A 24,987-nucleotide genomic window follows, 5' to 3' on the forward strand; every position below is an offset into this window, starting at 1 on the left:
CCTGTGGAAACACACACTCTGTCTGTCTGTCTGTCTGTCTCTCTCTCTCTCTCTCTCTCTCTCTCTCTCTCTCTCTCTCTCTCTCTCTCTCTCTCTCTCTCTCTCTCTCTCTCTCTCTCTCTCTCTCTCTCTCTCTCTCTCTCTCTCTCTCTCTCTCACACACACACTCTGTCTCTCTCTCTCTCTCTCTGGAAACGCACTCTATCTCTCTCCCCTCTCTCTATGTCTGTCACACACCTGTTGAATGTAATCACAGGCTGTGTACAGGTGTCAAACATTATGAGTTTGTAACACCTGGATCTATGAGCTATAGCACTGAGTGGCATGATACTTCCTTGACTGTTTGACCTGTTAGGCCTGTCAGCAGGAATAAACTAGGCTGAAGTTCATGCATAGCTGACATTTTGTACTTGTGCCTTAGTTATGACTGAACAGAGGGGGAAATGAACCTTGAAGGAAGTCGCTATCAATGTTTGTATCCTCAAAGCTATTTTATCCACTTCAACCCTACAGCATGTATACTTAGTTGATCGGAGTCACCCAGGGCTCTATACTAGGCCCCCATCCTGTTTTCAGTGTACACAAAATGTCTTTGACGAAAATAGCAGATATACATGCTCACAACACATCGCAATGTGAGCTTGTAGATCTGCTATTTGCTGAATGTTCGCCCCAGAGTAGGGACGCTAGGGTTCAAATGGTTATTGTTGTTGAACTTGCCTATGTCATTCCGGAATGACATACAGTAGGTATAGGAAACTTTTTTTCATATACTGTAATTTTTTTTTTTTGTTTACTGATGCCTGAAATTGTGTCTTGAGGGCATTTGTATATTAGTATTTAATTATCTTTTAATCAATTTGTTTATTAGCATTTAATTATCTTTTAAGAAATTTGTAACTGTTTCTGAAATTTTCAGTACAAAATAAGCTTTTGTTATTTATTTATTTCTCCTCTTTGTACGTAACGTAGGCTGGCCCAAATGTAGGCTGGCCCAGGGAAATATAGTATCACATGATCAACTAGAATATTTTTAGTTTGTGTGTCTGGGCCACATCCAAGTAGGGTCTGTACTGCGGTTGGTGTGGTAAGCAGGGAAAGTTTTGTCTGTGGTACAGTTATAAGACCACAACATTGCAGCTGTTGAAGGACAGAGCGAGTTGTTTGACGTGTTGTTTGACTTTCTGTTTGCCTGCCTTGCCACTCTGTCTTTATTCGTCTTTGTACCTGTCTGCAGCCACCCTTTTGCACAGCCTGTTCAATGTGGGCATGTCGCACCGCTAATATGCTCCGCTGTACCGTATAAAAGGAATTGGCGTGCATTGTTGTTCTACTGTCGAGCCAGCGGCAGCGGCAGTCACAGAGCCAAATCAATGTCTGTTTGAGTGGGACAGTCGGACAGTGTGATGTTTAAGGTCCATGCACCTTTCTGCCTCAAACTGCTTCCTTTTCTTCGATTTCTCCTGCAGTGTATTTGTGATTGTACAAACCTGTTGCTCGCTGGAATCTACCATAAAGGAATGGAGAGTGAAATTACGTTAAGAAGTGAGAGTTGTAACTTTAGAATGATCTTTATAAAGCGAACAACTTTTAACATGCACTTCTTATTTGGAAAAACACCCTTCATGTCGCTTGGTGAAGGAAAATACTAACCAGAGGTCCTATGACTGTGGTCTGGCGTGTTTCTGCCCATCTGTTTCTCTCTCTGTCTTTATCAATCTCTATATTGCTCTCTTGTTTTCCATGACTCTGTTATCTGTTTTCTGTTTTTCTCTCAGCTTAATCGCATGTCTCCTCTGTTCTTTTTTTTTATTTGTCTGCTCTTCATCGCCATTTATCATGATTACGAGTCTGAACTCATAGAGGGAGCATTCAGGGAGGCGCACAGTTCATTTAAGCTCCAGAGAGAGGGAATTAGGAAATGGTCTGGCCTGGAGTGGAGTGTGTGAGAGGTTGTGTCGGGGTCAGGGAGATAGGCTATGGTAACAGAGGAAAAACTGTGCCTTAACCACCTACACCCTATACTTGATGTTGACCGTATTCCCATGAATTGCACTAAATATCTTTGCAGAAAATAGCTGATCTACAAGCTTGTAGATTGGCTATTTTCCCCGAATGTTCCCCCAGAGCAGGGATGCTAGGGTTCAAGTGGTTAATCGTAGTTCAGACCAAAGATTTGCAACGAGAATAAACCGTTTTATGCCCGTATTAGGCGGATACGCAGTATAAATTAAGCAATGTAGCGTTGCAGAGGAAAATCGCAGCAATCTGAATTACCCCTTAGACCTGGTTCTCTCTCTCTTTCTCTCTCTCTCTCCCTCTGAAGTGCAAGTGAGAGAGAGGTAATCTGCAGGAAGTTCTATTCACAGAGAAACTCTGAAACTCTCTAGCTCGCTCAGTGTGGGAATCAGAACGAATACAGTAGTTTTTTTTTTCTTTTTTGAAAGACAGAGAATATCATTAGATATCTTTACTGATATTAGAGCAGTACATTGTCATATATGTAAACACAGTTGCAATCAACAGTTTAATTGTCTTCTTGTATCCCTCTGAGAGAACGGGGCGACACACACACACACGCGCGTGCACACACACACACACACACACACACACACACACACACACACACACACACACACACACACACACACACACACACACACACACACACACACACACACACACACACACACACACACACACACACACACACAAAGAAAGGATTTCACCAGAGAGATCAGACCATAGGGTGGTCCGGAGCAGAGTCCTCTTGGGGCCGACCGAAATGTTTTGCCCAAAGAACACTGTATTCTCTATCCCTGAACGTTAAAATGATGAATGGTTCCCTTCCAAATATTGCAGACAGTTAACCACTCAAGCCATTGAGCGACTTAAGCCCTATTTCATGTCATTTCAAATAATTACATTCAACTTTTTTATTTTATAAATAATAAAATAAAGACAATAGCCCATCCACAAGCTCATAGCACTTTGAGATCAGATGCATTGTGGGCTTGTAGATCCGCTGTTTGTGAAGAATTTACTAAATCTTTTTTAAATGTTTGCCTATAATGACATACCCAAAAATAGGGATGTCAGGGTTAAAGTGATTAAAATGTATCTAACCATATCTCTGTATCCAGCCATTGAATTAGATGTGAAGGACATTGTATACATTCACCCAGTGCCCTAAATGAAATTAGACTCAGGAGTCTTAGTGAATGTAATTGGTTTGCTGGCAGAACTGCATTCTGCTTACAGTGGAAAAACAACAGAGATGAAGCTGACCAATGCAAAGCTTTAGGCCCTAAAGCTTTGCATTGATTCCACCTGGGGGCTTTGTTTGAAGTTGAACCCCTAAAGTTTAGGAGGGGTTGACAAGTGGTCAACTCTGGTACTGCGAGAAACGAGAAAAAAGGACTCAACCCATGGGCTCGACTCACGGGCTTGTGCATGCAGGTAGTTGTAACGTAGACGCATACAGGACACTAATTTGCATGCTTGTGGGCCCATGATGGCGTCAAACCTCGGAAAGAGAGAGATGCTAGCGGCAGTTGCCATTGTGTCAGATGGTGAAATTTGAGTGCATTTGGCTGATCCTAGATCAAAGCCTAAGGGCACCTTCTGCCAGCTTGTCACGACAGTGATCAACTTTACATCGGGGGTCACACAGTCAAAGCCAAGCTGTCGTACTTGTTCAACTAGGAGGGTGCTCAGAGGAATTCCGGGATATCGTGTTCCGTTTCCAACTGCTCAACGAGTCCTCCTTAGTCTATCTTAGGGCCTTGTTGCGCTCCGATATCACTTGCACCCCATCGTTATCGCGTGCTTAACCGTACGTTCGCATCACATGTCCAACTCTTCTTCACGACACTTCTCATGGATTATTTTATATTTAGAGAGTGTGTGTGTGCAATAGCAAAGACACCTCAGATGTTTGGAACGTTTGATGGCTTGGCCAGTGCAGGCCTGCAATTTAAAGGACCGTTAAAAAGTTTTTTAACATAGTCGTAAAACGGTGTCCCATGCCAAAAATAGCCGATCTAAGTTCAAAGTTGTGTCGCACTGTGACGTGTTGTGAGCTTGTAGGTCTGTTATTTTCGGCGCAGGATACCATCGTACGATGGTGTATATACTAGGCATACGGTGGAGTGATACAGTAACCCATGTAATGCAACCAAGTCAATGTTGAACCATCTGACAGCTGTGTGTGTATGTGTTTGTGAGCGCACGCATGTGTGTACAGTCAGACATACGGGGGGTAGTTATTTACACTCCTCCACTGGCATTCATTTCCCCCTGGGTGGTGTAAACGATCGACAGGCAGCCATCCATCATCACTCTCCCATATGGCCGCCAGAAAGGTCCCCACGGCGCTGATCATAAGGTCATTAAGCAGACCGGGAGAGGACTCCCATCAATCTATTTGTTGTTTGGTTGAGTCCGGACAAACGGATGCTCTTCACGTTGTTCAAAACGTGTCAGCTTGTAGGTTCTGGAGTGTGTCACGAGGAGAGATGTTTTTTCAGTGGTCTACTTGACGCTGCGCCGTCCAGTCATTTAGTAATTATACTGTGAGAAGTGACTGTACTCACTGCTGCTGACAGGCTGACTAACCAGACCAAATCATCATGTCACATGTACTTTCTACTGTCATTCCTCATCTTAACATGTTTAAGATGAGAGAGATATCCATCTCTCGTCTAGGGCGGCCATAGCCGAGTGGGTCGAGAGGCCGTCTGGAATTCAGAAGGTTGCCGGTTTGGCTCTCCCGGTCTACATGTCAAAGATCAAGACAATAAACACCTTAACTCTTTCACTGCCAGAGTATATACATTAATAAACTCACCCACTGCCAGAGATGTTCGTGTTTTATAACATTTTCATCTGCTGGGTGAAGCAATAAAAGTCCCTCACCCAGGGACCAGAACACTACCTTTCCTTTCTTTCTTTGCGTTTTCTCTTGTCCTCCACTAGAGCTCCTATTTGTCTGTCTTCATCTTTCTCTCTGTAGCTCCCTTCCTGTTCAGTAATCTATAAACTGTATTACCTGCTAATTGGCTGTTAATTAATCTGTCATAGTAAGAACATCATGTCCACTTTGCCCTGGCCAGGATTCCTGCTAGTGTTCCAATTCATTTCCCTGGTGAGGACTGGAGTGGACTGGGAGGAGGAATCATTCATAATGGGATTTCATGCATTCATGTCATCCATTTGAGTTAGTGATAGTTCTCGCATATGTTCTTGTGTGTGTATGTATGCATATGCAACCTCTCCTCCCCTGTCCTCCATGCTCACCCCTGTCTCCTTTTTGGTATTCTCCAGGTGAAGGTGAACATAATAGGGGATGTGATCGACCAGGGATCCACCAACCTGAGGATCGACCCCGCAGGATTCAGCCCCCACGCCGCGATCTACTCCATGCGCCCCGACGTCCGCTGTGTCATCCACGTGCACACTCCTGCCACGGCTGCCGTAAGTCTGAGTGACGGGACTCTTTCTGTGACGAGCTCGCGAATGATTCGACAGTTTTCAAGCAAGGCCCTAGTGATCTTTACTTTGAGATGCTTGCCCCTAGCGACCTTTACTTTGAGATGCTTGCCCCTGGCGACCTTTACTTTGAGATGCTTGCCTTGCATACAAGAAAGTGCCATTGTGTGTAAAAAAAATAGAATAAAAAAAGACCTAATAATTCATATTAATAATACAAATCATTGGTTTAGAGAGAGGCGAAAAACAAGCTGATTACTCACAATTAGACAGGACAGCTGTTATTGTACATCCCTGTCATGATTCATCAGAGATACCTCAACCTTATTTCACCTGGGAATGAGATCTGCTTTTCACAGATGTGTCATAGCAGGATAAAGCCAGCTCAAACTAATTAAATTGATAATTAGCACGTCTGATTTTGGTATGCCAACGAGCAAGCATTGACAGTAGTCAGTAGTACTGTCAATGCTTGCTAAATGTACCCACTATTAATCTCATTAATTGCAGCTGTGTTTACCCTGTTGTAACATGCAGGCCTGTGATAACACAAATTAAATGAAGCTTAAAACATTGGGATACAGTGATGAGTGCAGCTGAGGACGTTCTTAAAGTGTTGTTTTTTTTATGAGAAGATTTCTCAGATGGGAGGTTTGAGATTCCTCTTTGGATTTCAGGGAGATTTAGATGAGCAAAACAAAAACCGACGATTATCTTTAAATAGACACTGACACAATAAATGTTGGCGGATGAAACACTCTACAGTGCCATGATGCAATTAACTTTAATTGGAGAGTAAACAAGCATGTCCTGAAGCACAGGGTATGAATGTATTATATATTCAGTGAATCATTGCAGACTGACTGACATATTGAATTTGTGCTCGCAGAAAATAGGCTTTTATATTTAAGACATTTAGAGGTTCTGAAGCAATAGATGAGCTTAAATTCCTTCAACGCCTGTCTCCTGTGTAGTGTCCTACTTAGTTTTGCCATCGTCTGATTTACATTAAGTTCCACTGTCAGCAGATTAATTTAATATATTCCTGTGCCCCTAGAATTATTCTGGATGATACGGTAGACAAGTGCTTTGAAAGGAACATAATAAGAAGACTTTTTTTAATCTTCTCCCAGGTGTCGTCTATGAAGTGCGGCATCTTGCCCATTTCCCAGGAGGCGTTGATCCTGGGAGACATTGCCTACTACAACTACCAGGGCAGCTTAGATGAGCAGGAGGAACGCCTGGAGCTGCAGAAGGCCCTCGGACCTTCAACCAAGGTATGAGACCCGGACACCCTAGTCTCGCGTGGCCAGTCTACTATTACACAATCGCTGAATGCTATGTGGAGTCTGGAACGACACCTCCCGAAACGCTGTCATCCGTTTGTCATTTCTGTTCACAAAAGATTTTTTTAAATATACATTTTCATTTCCATTTCTGCCAAGCAGCAAGCTATATATGCTTCGAATAATTAGATTTACAGTAGGACAAATGTACTCGACTGCAAAGACGAGACGGAAGCAGGGGGAGGCAGGTCATCCGCTTTACCACCGGATAATTTTCAGCGCTTCCTTGCTCCAGACTGTCTGGCTCACGAGACTACTGACTTCCTGACACCCACACAGAACCTTTCCATGCAAACTGACCCAGGACCGTCTTTGTGGTTCTAGGACTCGAGGAAAACAAGCTTTAATTTTAGAGGAGAGTTTTCAACTGTTTGCCTATACAGTTTGTTTTCTGACATTCTAACTCATAACGTGTGTGTGTGTGTGTGTGTGTGTGTGTGTGTGTGTGTGTGTGTGTGTGTGTGTGTGTGTGTGTGTGTGTGTGTGTGTGTGTGTGTGTGTGTGTGTGTGTGTGTGTGTGTGTGTGTGTGTGTGTTTCATAGGTACTGGTGCTGAGAAACCATGGTGTCGTAGCTCTCGGGGAGACCATTGAAGAGGCCTTTCACTACATCTACAACGTCCATTATGCCTGCGAGATCCAGGTGCGTGTGCACACACAGACAGACACACACACGCACGCACACACACTGGCGCACTGGCGCACACACACAAAAGCTATTTCACTGTTAACCACTTTCAATCTGGCTGACCTATTTTAGGCATTTTAATAAATTGCAAAAATATCACAATCTTGTAAATTGTTTAATTTAAATGTTTCGCCTTCAGCCACCATCATACGACAAAGTATAAAACAGGGCTTGGGTGGTTTTATTTGCCTAGCTACCATCATCAACTGTGCTTTTGCACTACCCATGCTCTATGTCTTTTGTTTATTATGAAAGGCTTTCTCCTCAGTTGCTTTTTCCACATTCATACTTACGAGCTACATTTTTTACAGAAATCATAATCTCTTTTCCCTTTGTGGAAAAACATCAAAAGCAAGGCTGTTAATCATATGACAGAGTGAGCGTTTCCCTGCAATGACACATTGTTACACTGCACAGCAGTCCCACGTCCAAGGCAAACATCTGGAATCGAGGTGATAGGACAGATGAGAGAATCACGTTAGAAGAGACACAGGAGGTCTGATTACTGGTGGGCTTCCACCCTTGCAGAAAATAGCAGAACTACAAGCTCACAACACGTCACAATGTGAGGTATTGTGACTTTGTAGATCGGCTATTTTCCATAAGCAACATGTGGTGATCTGGAATTTAACAAGGACGTAAAGTGTGTGTGTGTGTGTGTGTGTGTGTGTGTGTGTGTGTGTGTGTGTGTGTGTGCGCGTGCGCATTGTTGCATGGATTTATTTGTGTACCGTTGTAAATATGGTAGATATTAGAGCTGTGGGTGTTGCCCCTGCTGTAATAGGCACACCAAATCCCCTGTTTGAATCGGAAACAAAAGCTTAATCCACGCTGCAAAGCCCGGCTTACCTTCTAAAAATAAACCCTCCAGCTATGATTGACGTGATTTATAGGCATAGGAATTATGTATGCAATTTTTGTAAACACGTTGGTCATATAACTGGTTATTCCTGTATATCTGAAGCCATGACATTTGGTACACAATAATTCTGTTGGTATACCACTACGTTCCCTCTGTTCAAATATGACTTTCCCTCTGCTCAAATATGACAGCAATTTGATTGCATTTCCTTACGTATACACCATGTAAATGTATCCTTACAGTTTAGTTCCAACACAGGTCATATATTTAATAATACGGTCCTTATAAAGTGTTGCCCAGACATTTCTAGACGCAGATATTTAGTTTGAATCGTCGTCTGTCTTGTTAATCATCTACATACCATTCATGTTGGCAGAGTAGTTAGTTATTAAATGCCCCCGTTTGTGGTCTTGGTAAAGGAAAGGCATCACTACGGATCCATTTGGTTCCATTCTTACACTCAGAGTTACGTTAACACTGAGGATTTTACTGTGCATGTGCCCAGACATAGTATAGTGGTTAAGAACCTGAGCTCTGGAGCCACAAGTGCACTTACATGGCGTACTCTCACTCTAAATAATGAATAAATTGCCCATTTTGCTGTAAAGAGAAAAAAGGAATGCTTCTCCGTTTGTCTGCTTGCCAAATGTCCAAGGCCTGTCAATCAATTATATTCAATCTCTCTAATACTAATCTAATTTAAATGGACATGAAACCCTAGGCCGATTTCGTAGTTTGTTTTCCTGTACAGGTTAAAAACTACAGAAGCGTAAAAAAACATGACAGGCTGACCTTATAGTAAGCTATGCGTGCAATAAATCGGCAAAACTCCAGCCCTAACCCCAAGGCCTAAACCCTAAATGCTTAATCCTAACCATAATCTGAATTGTTTCCTAAATGTAAGCCTAATACTTTTCCCTTTTTTTTTTACATAAAACAACCATTTCTCTTGTGAGATCCAGGACATTTTCCGCACATTGTCTATTTATCAAATTATACTATTCTTGTGGGCCTTCAAGTATTAGTATAGTAAGTCAAAACAAACACACACACACACACACGCGCACGCACGCGCACACACAGTAGAAGACAGACATCAATCCAATAGTATTTGCAAAAAAAAAGTATTCATAAGAATTATTTGCACGTTTTGTTTGACCAAAGTCCTGTGGAGTGGAACCTCTTTGTTGTCAAACATGGGCCCTTTGTCTTCCTTAAATGGAGGAGGCAGAGTAAATATAAACCGCCCCTCAGAGAGACCAGAGGACACCGACGGTCTTTGAGGTGGTCTGGTGTTTTGTTTGACGACACCCTCAGAGTTACGTTAACGCTGAGGATTTTACTGTGTATGTAGTATGTGCACAGACATAGTGTTGTGGTTAAAGTTATGAGCTTTAGCTCTGGAGCCACAAGGAATGCTTCTCTGTTCGTCCACGGGCCAAATTTCCAACGGCTGTCAATCAATGCATATTTACTGTATATTTACTCTCTCTAATGCTAATCTCATTTAAAGGACAACTTTGGTTTTTTACAACCAATGTTTATGTTTTAGATTGTAATTAAAGTAAATAAAAGATGAGTGTTAAAAATTTCAAATTTACTGCTTTCTATAGTTTTAGCAATTTTCACAATCTTTTTTACAGTGTTTTCACAGTGGGCGGGGGCATTCTGTCCGGTGGCTAAATATGTATTTTTTTAACACATTAACCCGGCGTTTTCTTTATTATTATTTACAGTAGCTCTTCTAGCCCCCAATAACTCACATCTGGCCATCTCAGACAGCCGGACCTTTTTTATTGTGTAAAAAAGGCATATTTAGCCACCGGACAGAATGCCCCCACCCACTGTAAAAAATATCGCAAAAAATGCTAAAACTACAGAAAGCAGTAAATGAAAAAAAAATTACACTCATCATTTATTTACTTTAATTACAAGCTAAAATATAAACCTTGGTTGTAAAAAACCAAAGTTGTCCTTTAAAGGGGCATGAAAACTTAGACCAATTTTGTTTTCCTGTACAGGTTAAAAACTACAGAAGGGTAAAACATGACTTAGGCTGTGATGTAAGCAACACAGCAAATTAAATTAGTAATGGGTGTGTTGTTGGCACGGTCACACATCCACGTCAAAATCGTTAGCATCCCATTCACTTCCATTCTATGGTAGCAAAGGGGTTGTGCTTCCCGTTGTGGCGTGTTGATGCCATTGATGCGTGTCGCTTTCAACGCGTCTGAAGCATGAAGTTCAACACTGGTGAACTTTGACTGGACCTCAAACAATAGGACAGGGTAGTTCCCAATGTTTTTGTCTGCTTGCCAATTGTCCCCAATTGGCAAGCATTTCACTTGTAGCTTCCTTTCAGTGAGCCCACCACTCCAACTTAACTCAAACAAACTAAACCAGCAATTTGATTGATCAATGTTTTTATTGACAAAAATGCATACACATGGACATATGTTTGTACATATCGGTCAAACGGATAAAACACAAAAAAAGCTCGGTCCAAGCTGAGTGTCATGTGGTGGTGTTGTTTTTGTTGTTGTTGTTTCTTTTTTGGGGGGGGGGGGGGTGGCAGAGACATGCAGAAAAATAAATCAATAACAGTACATTAGTGCAATCGCGACATACTAGACAACAGCATGGGTACTGTAAATGGAACTGCAATCAATACAATACAATATGGGTAGTTGACGTGGTTGACAGCCTTGGCAAGCGTTGGCTACTCCCCATCCAACGCACCCTTAGATTTAGGTGTGCCAGTGTGCAAACACTTGACAGTAAACACTAACGGCATGGTCAAAGGGGGTTCAAGTATCTTGGAACACATTATGACAATACATTTCCAACAGCGTTATAACTCCATTTCTCTTCCATCTTCATTTGTCTTTCCTACCTTGTGGTTTCAGGTGAATGCCATCTCCTGTGCTGGCAGTGTAGACAACCTGATCGTGTTGGACAGAGAACAGTACAAGTCCAGAGTGTTCGACGTGGCCAATGCCGGGGCGGTGAACATGGGCGGCCAGCACAAGTGGAAGCTCGGTGAGCTGGAGTTTGAGTCCATGATGAGAATGCTGGATAACCTGGTGAGTCTGTAGTCTTGCTGAGAACTTAAACCCTCTATTCAAATTATTATTTTTTAAATTCTTTTGAAAACCATTTTAGTAGTATGGATAGATTTGGGTGGGATTTTTTTTTAAATCTTCTGAAATAATATTTGTTTTTAATAAAAAAGGGGATATTTAATCGCAACCCATAAAAAAGGGTCCGCAACCCAAACATTGGTCCTGACCCGGTGTTTAGGAAACACTGACATAGACCAAAAAGCGCTTTATAGGAAATCACGTGGATTGACACGTAAACAAGACAACGGAATATGACGTGACGGAGAAGCACATATGGTGTAAACAAATGATTTCCAAGGAGGATGTTCGGAGACAGATTGAGTAATGGTACTAAGAGGGCTAGAAATGACAGGGGGTGAAGTATTGTTTCAGGAATGAGAAGAGGAGAGGGGCGGGGAGGCGGGTGGATGATTAAAGAGGAATGATGGTGCGTCACTGGTCCAGCAGTGCAGCTGTGTCTGTCCCTGTAGGCTGTGGTTTGGGACGTAGAACTGTGGGAGTTTCAGTAAACACAGAAACACAGCAGATCCCATAGCTGTCTGTCTGCAAGGGTTCAACAACACGAACCCTCTGCGTCTTCTCCAGCTGACTGACTTTCTGTCAATCTGTGTCTGTGTCTTTGGGTCTAATCTGTCTTTCGGCCTGTATCCTTTGGCTCTTTCTCTCTCCTTCTCATGACATTCTCTTTGCTCTTCCTCCCCCTCCTCTTGTTTTGTCTTCCTCCATCTCCCTCTCTTGCTCTCCTCTCCTCATTCCCTCCTCATTTTGCCCTCGATGATTCATTGCTCATCTGTCCCGTCGAGCGTCTGACCAGCTCCTCTCTCCTTGTTTTCTTCCAATCGCTGCAGTCTCTCGTACCTCATAAACGTAGCGTTTTCTCTGGAAGAGTAGTTGGGCGCTCGAATAATCGTCGAGTTGTGCAATCTTGCACATCACCATAAAATGGGGGATCTACACACTGATCTGCCAAGTCGGGTTGAATAGAATAGAATATCCTTTTTATGGTGGAAAACGGTCTGGGGAGAATGCGTGCCAAAAGAGGGAGGACATTGACATGGAGGGAGAGATGGGAGTGTGAGAGGACTGGACACATGAGGACAGAGGGAGGGGATGTAGTGGGTGAGAGACAGGAAATGGCTCGGCTGACTGCGTCCTCTGTGTTGCCAGGAACCCCTCTGGTCACAGCACTGTTTTTCCTCTCTCCCTTTGAGGGCATGGGGATTGCCCCCCCCCGACCCCTCTCTCTATTGACTAAACTGGAAAACAAAACTGACAGTGGTAATTCCGGACCACGAGACTGTAAATCCTGTTGGCATTTTTGCTTTTAGGGGACAGTGGCATGGTTGAGGCCAACTCATACTTAGTTTGGCCGACTCTTTAATGATTAATTACTATATAGACTACAAAAAAGGTTTTCAGTTGAAAAGAAGTAATGATGATAATAAAATAACGTCTAGGCTTCATGTGGATCTCGGACTTCATGTGGCCAGTCTGTGAAGTCAGTCATCAATGATGCATCTATGACATACGACTCCGTATTTGGACTGATCCGGCCTCCATTGATCGCTATTAACAAAATGTTTTACAAATAAATAAATTATCTAAAACAATGGTTCTCAAAGTGGGATCCGGGGACCCTCGGGGTTCCTTGGGGGAGTTACAGACCCTTACAGGTCTGTAACTCTGAGAGCGTAACAGTGCAACCAAATGGACCAGTAAGGTTTTAGATCCTTTGATCTAAAACATAATGTGAAAAAAAGTAATTTAGCTGTGACCAGTCCAGCGCTTTTTGTGATTAAAACCGGACAAACAGACAGACATAGCCTCTTCTAGACGTATCGCCATAATGATCATTTAAAGATGATTATGAACAGAGGGTTCCACAACAGCTCTTGCAGCACTGCACCAGAGCGTCTCTTGAACATTTCGGTCCTCTCTCTCTCTCTCTCTCTCTCCGCTCAGGGCTACAGGACAGGCTACGCCTACCGGCATCCCATCGTCCGGGACAAGCCGCGGCACAAGAGCGAGGTGGAGATCCCGGCCACCGTCACGGCCTTCATGTTCGACGAGGACACGGAAGGCGCCACGCGGATGCCCTTCAAGTTCCTCCAGCAGAGGCAGCAGCGGGAGAAGACGCGCTGGCTCAACTCCCCCAACAGCTACACCAAGGTCAACGTGGAGTCCAGCGACGACCGCCATCACCACAACCGCACCACCATGGTGAGTCTGAGTGTGTTTGTGTGTGTGTGTACACGGCACGCCCATGTGTAATTCAACTCTGAGGGGGAACAAATGTAACAAAGCAGTAAGGGTCCGTTTGGATAATAATGTTATTTCTCACTGTATATTTGCATACACAGCCTCATATATAGCCTGTATATTACCTCATGCACAAATGAGGTATCTGCATTTAACACATCCTAAGTATCAGGAGCAGCGGGCGGCGCTACAGGGGCAGTTATGGGTTAAATGTCTTGCTCAGGGACACTTCGGGCCTGGGACCTTTGTCTTCCCAGGCAGGCTCTCTAACCATTCAGCTATGGCCACCCATGGTTACATCTGTACCCCCTAAGTTACAAATGGATAAATTGACAATGATGAGGATTCTAATGTGTGTGTATATGAAGTGTCATTTCAACATTAATATGACACAGATTGTTGTATTATATCAATGGCCAGCTTGTGTGGATTACAATGATGATCATGTTTCTACTCAGAAAGTCATGTGATGATTTTGGTTGGTTTGGCCCTACCTGGACTCCCCTTGTTTTAGATATTGTATTAGAATGCCCTCTATTGGTAAAACAGAGAATTGCATGTCATTCTATTTTTTTGGCCTCCATCATCATTCATGAGCATTTACGATGGTAGCATGTACGTAGCATCAAATCAAGTTTTTCAATATTATTTGTATACTATTATACTACTAGCACATGTCATACTATGTAGACGCGCAACTAACAAAAGGTCTGGGAAAATAAGAAGGCCTTAATCCTGCTTTTAAAAGATGATACAGTTGTTGCTGTTACCGATCTGAAGTTTATCTGCAGTTTTAACATTTTCAAATATTGAGAGGAAAGCAAAATTGGTCTATAGTTGCCTATAGTAATCTAGGCATCATCTAGACTAGTTGCTTATAGTCTAGTAGCGGGGAAAACACCAGATTGTACGGAACCATGAACAATGTTTAGTACGTCTTTGATGGACAGTGAGAGATACTCTTGATTCTCACACAAAATGATGTTATTACATGAGATTTATTTATTTTATTTAGAACCTGATTTGATCTTGATCGTACCTTTTTTTCTCTTCTTTGTTCTTCTGCAGTGGATGAAAGCGGAGGAGACGGGCACCCCGATCAGGATTGAAGACCCCAATCAGTTTGTCCCTATGAACACAGACCCCAGTGAAGTGCTGCAGAAGAGAAACAAAGTGAGTCTGAACACATCACTGAGGTCATTGTACCGTCATACAAAATTGTAGCCAAAGACAGTGGCGAAGGTGTATAATCACTGGGCTTAGAAAAATGTGGATGGGACTGTTTTTTTTTAAGCTTACAATTGCATATTGTATTAACCGGTGGATGATGTCAATATGGCTTCTTTTTTTCATTATCTGTTTGGCTGCTTTCCACGAGCAGCACATGGAAAACAAAATATATTTTAGCACGCTCACCGCTTCTGGGACATGTGTGAAATGCGTCTGGTCAACAGACTCTGGTGGAAACATGAGGGGCCGCTCACACATGGGCGTGCGACAACGTGTCGAAATCGTGGGGGAGGTGAAGGGACGCGGCTATTTCAATTCATTTCCTATGGAACTCACGTTGTTATTAATCGTCCAACGTGCTGTGAGCTCCCAAAGTATAGAATATGGTTAATGTGGTTTAAATGATTGTGACGCTATCTTAACTAATTTGTCTGGGGACCCCCTGGTGCCCCCCCCCCCCCCCCCCCCCCCCCAAGGACCCCTGGGGGTCCCCGGACCCCACTTTGAGAACCAATGCCTTAACTGATAACTGAGAAGATGACAACTTCCTACTTCCAAGTTTCAATTCTGAGTGTCGCATGTAGCTCATTGTACAGTTGCTGCTAGCTCCATGACACAAGTCCTGACGTCATCCACTGTGTTATTTTGCCCTGTCACAGATCAGAGACCAGAACAGGTTTGACATGATGACGTCAGGACCACGTTCTCATCACCTGGATGGCATCCCCATAGACCCACCACGACAGGTGAGAGTTGGGACGACGTAGCATGCTGTGCTACCGTGCTATCTCTTTATAAGACAGTAACACTGCAGCAATACCATCAGTCCACAATGAAAATAAAAATAAACACCAATGGAATAGTCAGTTCTCTTGACCTAGAACAGACTGTGTTTGTAATGTGTAATGGTATTTGATTCATATTTAGAAAGACCTAACCTAGTTCATTACAGTTTTTCTCAGTCACTTAGGTACATTTCTTGAATCAAACGTAACATTTGCAAAGCACTAAGCGCATTTCTCGAAACAATTCGAACAGCCCTACACAATGTATTACTTGCTCTAAATCCTTAGTTCATCTCTCAAATGTAAATATTTGTCAATGAACATGTGAATTTGATTGAATACTTTATTATTCACAAAATGTAAACAGCTAACAGAGGTAACAGAGCATAGAATATTAACACATGAATACATGTCATCAACATGTACAACTAGCTATATTTACAGAGGAGAAAAGGGAAAAACTGTGCCAGTGTATGACCCCTCATTTCAATGGGAATTATTATCTAACTCCACTTGTAGTTTCCTGATGGATGGTGTCAGGACATTCCACATTACGGAGTAGTAGAATGAGAATTTTCCCACGTTTGTGCTAACTTTGGGGGGGGGGGGGGGGGGCAGATCGCTGGTGCTCCCTCTGGTGTTGTGGCTGTGACTCACTTTGGAGAAGATAGTTAGACAGGTATGAGGGCACTCAGGGCACTGTCCCTGAGTATCTTAAATACCAATCCCATTGATATTTGCTTAACCCCGTCTCCTACCCTGAGCCATCCCAAAACTAGCAAAGTGTGTTGGAATTACGTGGGGCAGCCGCAGTAGTCGTTGTATCAGTGCCATCAGAATGGCAAGTCATTGTGTCATTGTTTACAAACAAGACAGTACAAATGTTTGGACACGTTGACAATACAACTGTACTTTTTAAGTATTTTCCAATGTAAACTATGGGTAAGGTTTTGATGACGGGTACACTATTTCTGTATGGCATCAATTTCAACAGTGCAAAGTTACACATTACTGTATGTGGGGATTGATTGCAAGAGATTGGACAGGATTCACATTTACGCTTGTACTGTTTGTGCTGTCATTTGTTGACAGACCATGTCATTACAATACGGAATCGAAATATACTCGACTGTTTTGCACAGCACAAAGGGGGACAAAAACTAGAAATCGTCTCTGTCGGGTGGAAACCTCATATGTCTAAAACTGCTACTTTTCAGGGTTCAAATTCTAAAATAGCTAAATTAGCAGATCTACAAGCTCAAAACGCTTCGCACCGCACCGTGTTTCGAGCTTGTGGATCTGCTACTTTTGATACTTTTGTGTGACGCTTTAGTATGACTAAGTAGGGCATTCATTTACGAAAAAACAAATATGGAGATAAGAAATGTAATAAACATAGGAAACACCCCTTAGGCAGAACTGTATGGGGAATTCCATTGCAGTCTTTCTACACCTCCTGGTGTTTCTGTCAGGCCACATCCCAATGGATATCGTCCCTGTTGTTAAGCTGTTGTTAATACTTTGCGTTCAATGTTTATAAAACCCATAGACACACTTAACCTCTTTCAATCGATTTCGTTTTCAAAACTAGCGAAAACATTTTGCTACTTTTGTGTGACACTGTTGTTAGTACAACGAAGAAAATTCATAAAAAATTGCATGAATGTGCCAAAGCATTTGTTAAAAAGAGTAAGAAATAGCTATTAGTATGTGCACAAGTGAGTAGATAACGTTGAGGTTGAACAAGTAGTTTGGGAATTTCTATTCTGATCTGAGAAATGTACCAAAGAGACAGAGAATAACTAGAATTCGCCTAATGTTGTATTACTACATATCACCACTAGATGGAGTCATTGCATGCATTCTGCAACAAGGGTTAAAACAGACCAATTAAGTAAATAAAACCTGGACTCTAGGTTTTATTTAGGTCCTAGAGTATTAAAAAGCAGGGAAATTTAACAAATTTTGATCCTAACGTTTTCATACATGGTTTTGTGTGTTTTTGCCTTGAAGGACCCAGTGAGAGTAAAAATAATGGTAAATATCTACAGGTGTTTCTGTATTTTTCAGTTTGCAGTGATGTTTCGTTTGCATCTGATGGATTTAGTTGAAGTTTTTGGGGTCACACACGATGCCTGCTTGTGTGTTGCCTTAGTGACATACGTACATACCATTTTAAATTGTATTTATTTTTATTTACATGATATTATACTTTTTTATAGAGTTTTTTCTGTTGTGAGATAATGTCTCAAAGCATGACTGTTTTTTAGTGTTTGTGCACAGTAAGGTTTGTCTCATACTTCATTCCGCGCAGAACGCCAATGTATAAATCAGGCTTGAGCTAAACAGGCCTGTCACTTCACAAGCATTTTCTGTGAGCATGTGTGTGTGTGTTTTCATGTTCACTGTGACACCACTCCTCATATAAACCCAGTGAATGTCTGGTTCTTTTGTCAGGGGACCCCCATTATATAGTCATTCTTCAAAGCTGTTTCGTATTGAATATGAGCATTTGTACATTTCATTTCACATCACTTCATGTGAATGTATGTAGTAGATGGTGTCTTAAATAAGTACTGTGTGTGTGTAATGTGGTCGACGCTCTATTGTTTCATTGTATGACTGCTCGCATGCTCTGTAATTAAGTGGGCATGTGTGACAGCCTAATGCCGTGTGTGTGTGTGTGTGTGTGTGTGTGTGTGTGTGTGTGTGTGTGTGTGATATGTGTTTGATTATATGTTTGTCTCTCAAAGTGTATGTGTGGGGGCGTGCGTGCGTTTATGCGTGCATGTATGTGTGCTCAGTTCTAAGTGTGTTTGTGTGAGAGAGAGACAGACCCAGGGGTTGACACTAAGGTCTCAGAGGCACTTTGCCTGTAGGGCAAGTACAGTTCACGTTCTACTTGCCCACAGGTCATGCCCACTTGCCCGAAAAGTAAATTGTCCATTATGAAATGATAGGTCAAATTTGAATTACCTTTCATTTTAACACTTGTTTCTACTTTCTACTGTTCAGTGTTTCCAGTTGAACAATATTAAAGTATTAGTTAAAGTCACAGGAATAAACAATAAAGTCATGACACACAGATGTAAATAGATACTAGTATTTTATTTTAACCTCTCAAATAAGCAGCTCGTGGATAGTCCATTCCTGCGTTCATCCTACCGTGTTGCTTGATGAAAAGCCGCTTGCAAGGAATATCATTTTATACAGCAGGCGTCAGCTGTGTGGGACTGTTGCGTGCCGGTGTCTTCAACACTTTGTGAGCTTGTAGAGCTCACCCAACTGTGTGTGCGTGTGAGAGAGAGAGTGTGAGATGGACACTCTGGCCATGTTCAGTGTTTCCAGACAGATGTGTTGTGTTTATAGCGAACTAAAGACTGTTGTGTCCCCACTCAAACACACTTGCCCAGTCAGGCAACCTGAAAGCAAACTCCATCTGCCCGAAAGTTTTATTTACTTGCCACGGGCAGTCAGGCAACCGTTAGTGTCAACCCATGTAAGTGATTAAAATAGGCAAATTAAAATAGGTAATTATGCACAATGTTGATAGAGGTTAATAATTCTGCGTGCATAAAACAGTAAAATGTAAATTAGTGTAGAACATGAACAGGCCTGCCTAGAATGAAAGGCACACCGGCAGACAGCGGAATCAGATGCATTTTATGGTACAGAGTTTGCTATATTATTTATGGATAATCAGAATCTTTGAAAAATACTAGTTAAGAACAAAATAAGAGAAAATCTGCTCTTATATCGCTTCCTGAATGAGGCCTATTGTAAGGACCATTTTCCTGGTCCTCACAAGAGAATGGTGGTTTTCATTGTTCAAAAAGATTTTTAGCGTTAGAATTAGAAAACTATTCCGATTAGGACTAGACATGTAGAGGTTAGGTTTTGCGGTAAGGGTAAGGGTTATCCCTGATTTATACTTATTTGTGCACCAGTGTTGCGCACCATAAATAGCAGAATGCAGCGCAGCGCGTTGTAAGCTTGTAGATCTGCTATTTTCGGCTTTAGGGTTACGGTTAAAAAATGTCCCAGAAAAAAAGTAAAAAATTGCATTCACAATTACAGTAATACAAACTGTGCGCGTGCGTAGGTGCGTGCGTGCGTGTGTGTGTGTGCGTGTGTGTGTGTGTGTGTGTGTGTGTGTGTGTGTGTGTTCATGATCACGCTCCCTTGCTAACTCCTGTCCCTGCCACCTCCTCCTCCCCAGCCATACGTGCCCACAGAGGAGGAGCAGATGGCCCCCCTGCCTCCCAACCCCTTCAGCGAGTATGCGGCCAAGAGCGGCGAGAGGAGGAGTCTGGGCCTCAACGGTACGACGCACACACACACACACACACACACACACACACACACACACACACACACACACACACACACACACACACACACACACACACACACACACACACACCATGCACAGAAACCCAACGCTCATAAATGCTTGCAGGATGATCGTATTATCGTTCTTGCTGTCGGGCGGAAACCACTTGTATGTCCAAATTTGTTTTTACTTTTCAGAAAAAAAATAAAAAGGAACCCGAGTTCTTATGAATCCAACGTGGTTATTATATAGTCACAAGCTTATTATGCTACTTTTCATTGGTTAAATATTTATAAAATCCACAGACAGACATTTTGTTTTACATTTTCAAAAGTATCGAAAATAGATCTCTAAGCTAGCACGTCGCTCCAAGCTAGCGACGCGCTGAGAGCTTGTAGATTGCAATTTGCTACTTTTCCACGACACTCTTATAACAAAAAAACAAAAAAACAAACCATAAAAAGTTGAAATATGGAGATGCAAGGTTTCTGCCTGACAGCAATTATATGTTAATGCATGCATGAACACACCTACTGTACACTCTCTCTCTCACTGTCACACACACACACACACACACACACACACACACACACATACATGAGGCATACATGAGTCCCTCTAGTCTCAATAACAAACAAGGGCCCAGCCAAGCAGCACCATCTTACCGGAAAACGTCTCCTTAGCAACATTCCCAGTGGACAACCTCTATATTCTAACACGCTGCCTTGCATTTCTAAGCACGCGCAAATATACTTAACCTGCACGCACGCACGCACACACACACACACACACACATACACGAGCACAGGGTTGTGGAGAGCGGTCGATGCTAATTATATTAGCCCTCTGTTCCAATGCCTTTCATTGAAGCAAAGGAAAAATCAATAATGAATGGATACTGAGGGGGGTCGTCCACTACACTGCAGGCCATGTATTGCTGCAGTTAGTCAATCGTGTGTGAGTGTGTGTGTACTTGTAGTACCATATTTGTGAGGTCCAAAATGTCCCCGCAAGTACAGTAGAATTTGAATGTTCCTGGTCCTCGCAAGAGAAATGGTTATTTCGTGGTTAAAAGGGGATTCAGGCTTACAATTAGTAAAATATTCATGTTGGGGACGGGTTAAGATTAGGCAGGTTAGAGGTTAGGGTTGGAGTTATACCTGATTCATACACACCGAAAATAGCTTATCGTCGTGTTGTGAGCTTGTAAATCGACTCTCTTCGACTTAAGGTCTAGGATGAAAAGAAATGACAAAACACTGTAAAAAATGGCATTCATAAAGTTGTCGTCCTCGAATTTTAATGTCCTCACAAGCATAGTAACACACACACGTGTGTGTGCGTTTGAGGGAGAGCGCACACTCTGCATGTACATGACGGCGCGCGTGTCCATCCGTCCATGCATGCATGCGATCGTGTGCAGCATGTATATGAATGTGCGTTTTCCATATGTATGCGTGTTTGAGAGGGTGTGTGAGGCTCAACGTGACTAAAGATGGCAGACGCTGGCCTGACAGCAGGTCCTCACACCCGCCACATGAGTGGAGCTGGTTGCTATGACACTGTCACCCCCGCAGCTCCAGGCCTCCCCAGTGGCCAATCATAACACAGGCTGGAGACCGTCTGGAGCGGCCTAATGCATGGCTAGCCTACACACACACACACATAGATATAACGTATATGCGTTGCTGTCGGGTGGAAACCTTGCAAGTCCAAAACCGTTCCTTTTTTATTCTATTTTTTTTAACGTTTTAAAATAGTGAAAATCGCCAATCCTACAAGCTCACAACGCATTGCGATGCGAGGCGCTATTTCGGCTCTTTTCGGAAATCTGTTTTGACATTATTCGGTGATAAAGACATGGCCAAAATTGGGAAGTCAGGTTGAAAGTGGTCAGCTTAGTACGGGTGCCCTTTTGAAAAAATATGTCTCCCCATTGGCGGTTTGTATCAAAAGTAAACTGGCTTTGTGCATGGAATTAAATGTAGTAATTTTGTTAACGTAACTTTTATTTTATTGCTGAAGTAGATATGAGAAGCTCATACAAATTGTATGAGCTGGCTCATACCAGTTTACACAACCTTTCAAAATGTTTTAATAAAGAACCCACACTTAATGAGATTTATAGTTTTTTATACTAACCATGAAATAAAAATAAAACTGTTTTTTTTTTAAATAATGGATTAAGAATGGAATGCACAAAGCATTTTTTCTTTCACCTAAAGTGAACTGAAGTGATTCTATTTAACAATCAATCAAAGGCTAGCTTTCACTAAGCACTTCTTTGTTAGGAAGTGTGTCACTCTCTGAGATAAACATGATCTTTTATTGTCCCACTTGTTGGGATCACATGGCGGATTATCAGTGACTGTGACAGATGTGTATCTGTTACTGTAAATATGAGATGCACAGAATGTATAACATGACATATATGAATGCTTGTTTTACAGAGCTCACTGCGCTACTGTGTGTATGCTGTGTATACGAATGAGCTGTGACTCTCTGCTTGTTAACTATTAACATGTTAATATATGTGTTGAAATGGCATGGGAATAACATGCACAAGAAATGCTAATGACCATACAGTGTTGAGTGTCCCTATATTGGGCCTGTCATTATAGGAGGATCAAAATGTTAAAAAATAGCAGATCTACAAGATCCACTGCATGTTGTGAGCTTGCAGATCGGCTATTTTTGCTATACTGTACGACGATTTATAATTTTGTTGCTGTCGAGCAAAAACCTCCATATTTCAACTTTTTATGTTTTTTCGTCAATTAATGCCCTACTTCATCATACAAAAGTGCCGTACAAAAGTAGTGAAACTAGCAGATCTACAAGTTCACAACACGTTGCATTGCGACGCGTTGTGAACTTGTAGATCGGCATTTTTTTAAATATTTCTTTATGATAAAAAAGGAACGGATTTGGACATAACGTTTCCACCCGACATCGACGATATAGGGCTTTAAGTGGTTAATGAAGCCTCCAACGCATAGCTGGGCTGTAACATATGACCACGTATTTAATTGTGGACGCAGCCCACACATTACGCTTCATCATGCGTTGATGCATCATGCAGCAATGATTAACGAGAGCCCTTGAACATTGGCTGATGCTGAACCAAATTTGTAGGAGCAAAGCCACCCTGCCACGCAGAATGCTACAGTGCATGCTGAGCTGTCAGGAGAGCCCAGCGACGGCACTATGAATGCCTGAAAACACAACTGACCAACAGACAAGCATTCCGATATTCAACCACTCAATCCATTAAGACCGGGAACACATCTGTGTCATTTTAAGATTTCTTTAGGCTATTCAAAAATAGCAGATATACAAGCTCATAGCGCGGCACCGATTGCTTGTATGTCTGCATATGTTTTTTAAAGCGAACATTTGTAACTCAAATCGTTGCTTCTGAGGGTCCCTGGAATAACATTTTGAGATGGGGGTCCGTGCCCAAAAGCCATTTACAAATGTTTGCTTTAAAATATATATGTATTCAAATATATAAACATTTTCACGATTTTTCAAAAAAATAGCCAAATAAATCTAAAATGACACAGATGCGTTCCCAGATTGAATGGGTTAAAGGAGTAGTTCTCCCCAAAAAATACTTATTTTCTATCAATTAAGCACCCCATGAAGCCTTGAATTCATGGAGATTTTTTTGCCAATAATTTGATGACCGGTGGAGTCTCTGTAGGAGACCCAAAGAGTCTCCTACTGAGTCTCCTATTGACCGATGACCCGGTCATAAAATGATTGGCTCAGGAACACAAAAACAAAAACGAATCCATGAATTCAAGGTTTCATGGGGTGTGTAATTGATAGAAAATAAGTAATTTTTTGGGTGATTTGGGTCGTGCAATGAATAATGAAAATAGCCAATTAACAAGCTGATAGATCTGCTACTTTTGCGATTTTAGGAAATTTGGCATTTCGTTCATTTCACGACAATATTCCGTCCTATAATGACATGCCCAAGTAAGGATGCCAGTTTGAAAGTGGTTGAAAAAGATTTTAATAATGACAAATAATCTGTGCATGGCCTGTTTCTAACATGTGTGTTGTCACTAATCTCTCACCCTCAACTATACCCCCACGATTTCTATCCCCTACTATACCACACCCAACAATCCCCCTCACCCATCCCCCCCATCATTGCCTCACCCCCCTCCCCACCTTACCCTCCGCACCCCCCCTCACCAACCCCCCTGCAGATGGCGAGCACGAACTAACCTCCGACGACGGTTCCACTCTGTCTCAGTCTCTATCTCTCACCCAGTCCCCACAAAGCACTCCAGCTAAAGAAGGTATAGCCCACTTCCAAGACACTTTCTTCACAATGTGTTTTTTTTTTTTCTCTTTTCATTTTTTCGCTGGAGTGTGTGAGCGTTCTGCTCTACAACACAGTAATTGTATATTAAACCACACGTGGACAACGACATTATAGCTACAGTGTTAAACAGAAAGACTGTTGCCGTTACTGTACTCCTCTTTAACCCATTAAGACCTGAGGCTGATTCTAAAAAGATGTCTTCTAAATCTTAACAGTTTTCTGAAAAACATATAGTTTTTATATCCATGGTGCTCAGAACTTTTTCATGTCAAGGACCCCCAATATGATATGTATTTGGCCGCGGACCCCCACCTCAAAATATTTTGTTCCAGGGAAAATATATTTATTCAAAGATTTGCAAAAAAAATCACAATTAAAACAAAATATCAGATCTACAAGCTCATAGCATGCTATGCATGCTATGAGCTTGTATATCTGCTATGTGAATAGCCAAAGTATAAAATATGGCTTAAATAAAAAATGACACAGATGCTTTCCTAATTTTAATGGGATAAGAGCCACAAATAGTAAC

The 24,987-nt window shown here is 42.1% G+C and overlaps 1 protein-coding gene across 7 annotated transcripts in view; it reads left to right on the top strand.

The window, feature by feature from the left end:
• Nucleotides 1–24,987, top strand: part of add3a (adducin 3 (gamma) a) — a 130,019-nt gene that overhangs the window by 98,921 nt on the left and 6,111 nt on the right. For 4 of the 7 annotated variants that reach the window (XM_084078384.1, XM_084078383.1, XM_084078385.1 and 1 more), the window contains 10 exons: nucleotides 5,326–5,475; nucleotides 6,624–6,767; nucleotides 7,379–7,477; nucleotides 11,291–11,467; nucleotides 13,469–13,726; nucleotides 14,834–14,938; nucleotides 15,655–15,741; nucleotides 17,794–17,817; nucleotides 20,000–20,102; nucleotides 24,337–24,429. In XM_084078384.1, the coding sequence (XP_083934510.1) occupies nucleotides 5,326–5,475; nucleotides 6,624–6,767; nucleotides 7,379–7,477; nucleotides 11,291–11,467; nucleotides 13,469–13,726; nucleotides 14,834–14,938; nucleotides 15,655–15,741; nucleotides 17,794–17,817; nucleotides 20,000–20,102; nucleotides 24,337–24,429 (1,240 nt within the window). The remainder of the gene's footprint in view (nucleotides 1–5,325; nucleotides 5,476–6,623; nucleotides 6,768–7,378; nucleotides 7,478–11,290; nucleotides 11,468–13,468; nucleotides 13,727–14,833; nucleotides 14,939–15,654; nucleotides 15,742–17,793; nucleotides 17,818–19,999; nucleotides 20,103–24,336; nucleotides 24,430–24,987) is intronic. The other 3 variants (XM_084078387.1, XM_084078386.1, XM_084078388.1) reach the window with 3 other exon arrangements.

The sequence above is a fragment of the Gymnoscopelus microlampas genome, assembly GCF_963454915.1.
Source record: "Gymnoscopelus microlampas genome assembly, chromosome: 2".
NCBI lineage: Eukaryota > Metazoa > Chordata > Actinopteri > Myctophiformes > Myctophidae > Gymnoscopelus > Gymnoscopelus microlampas.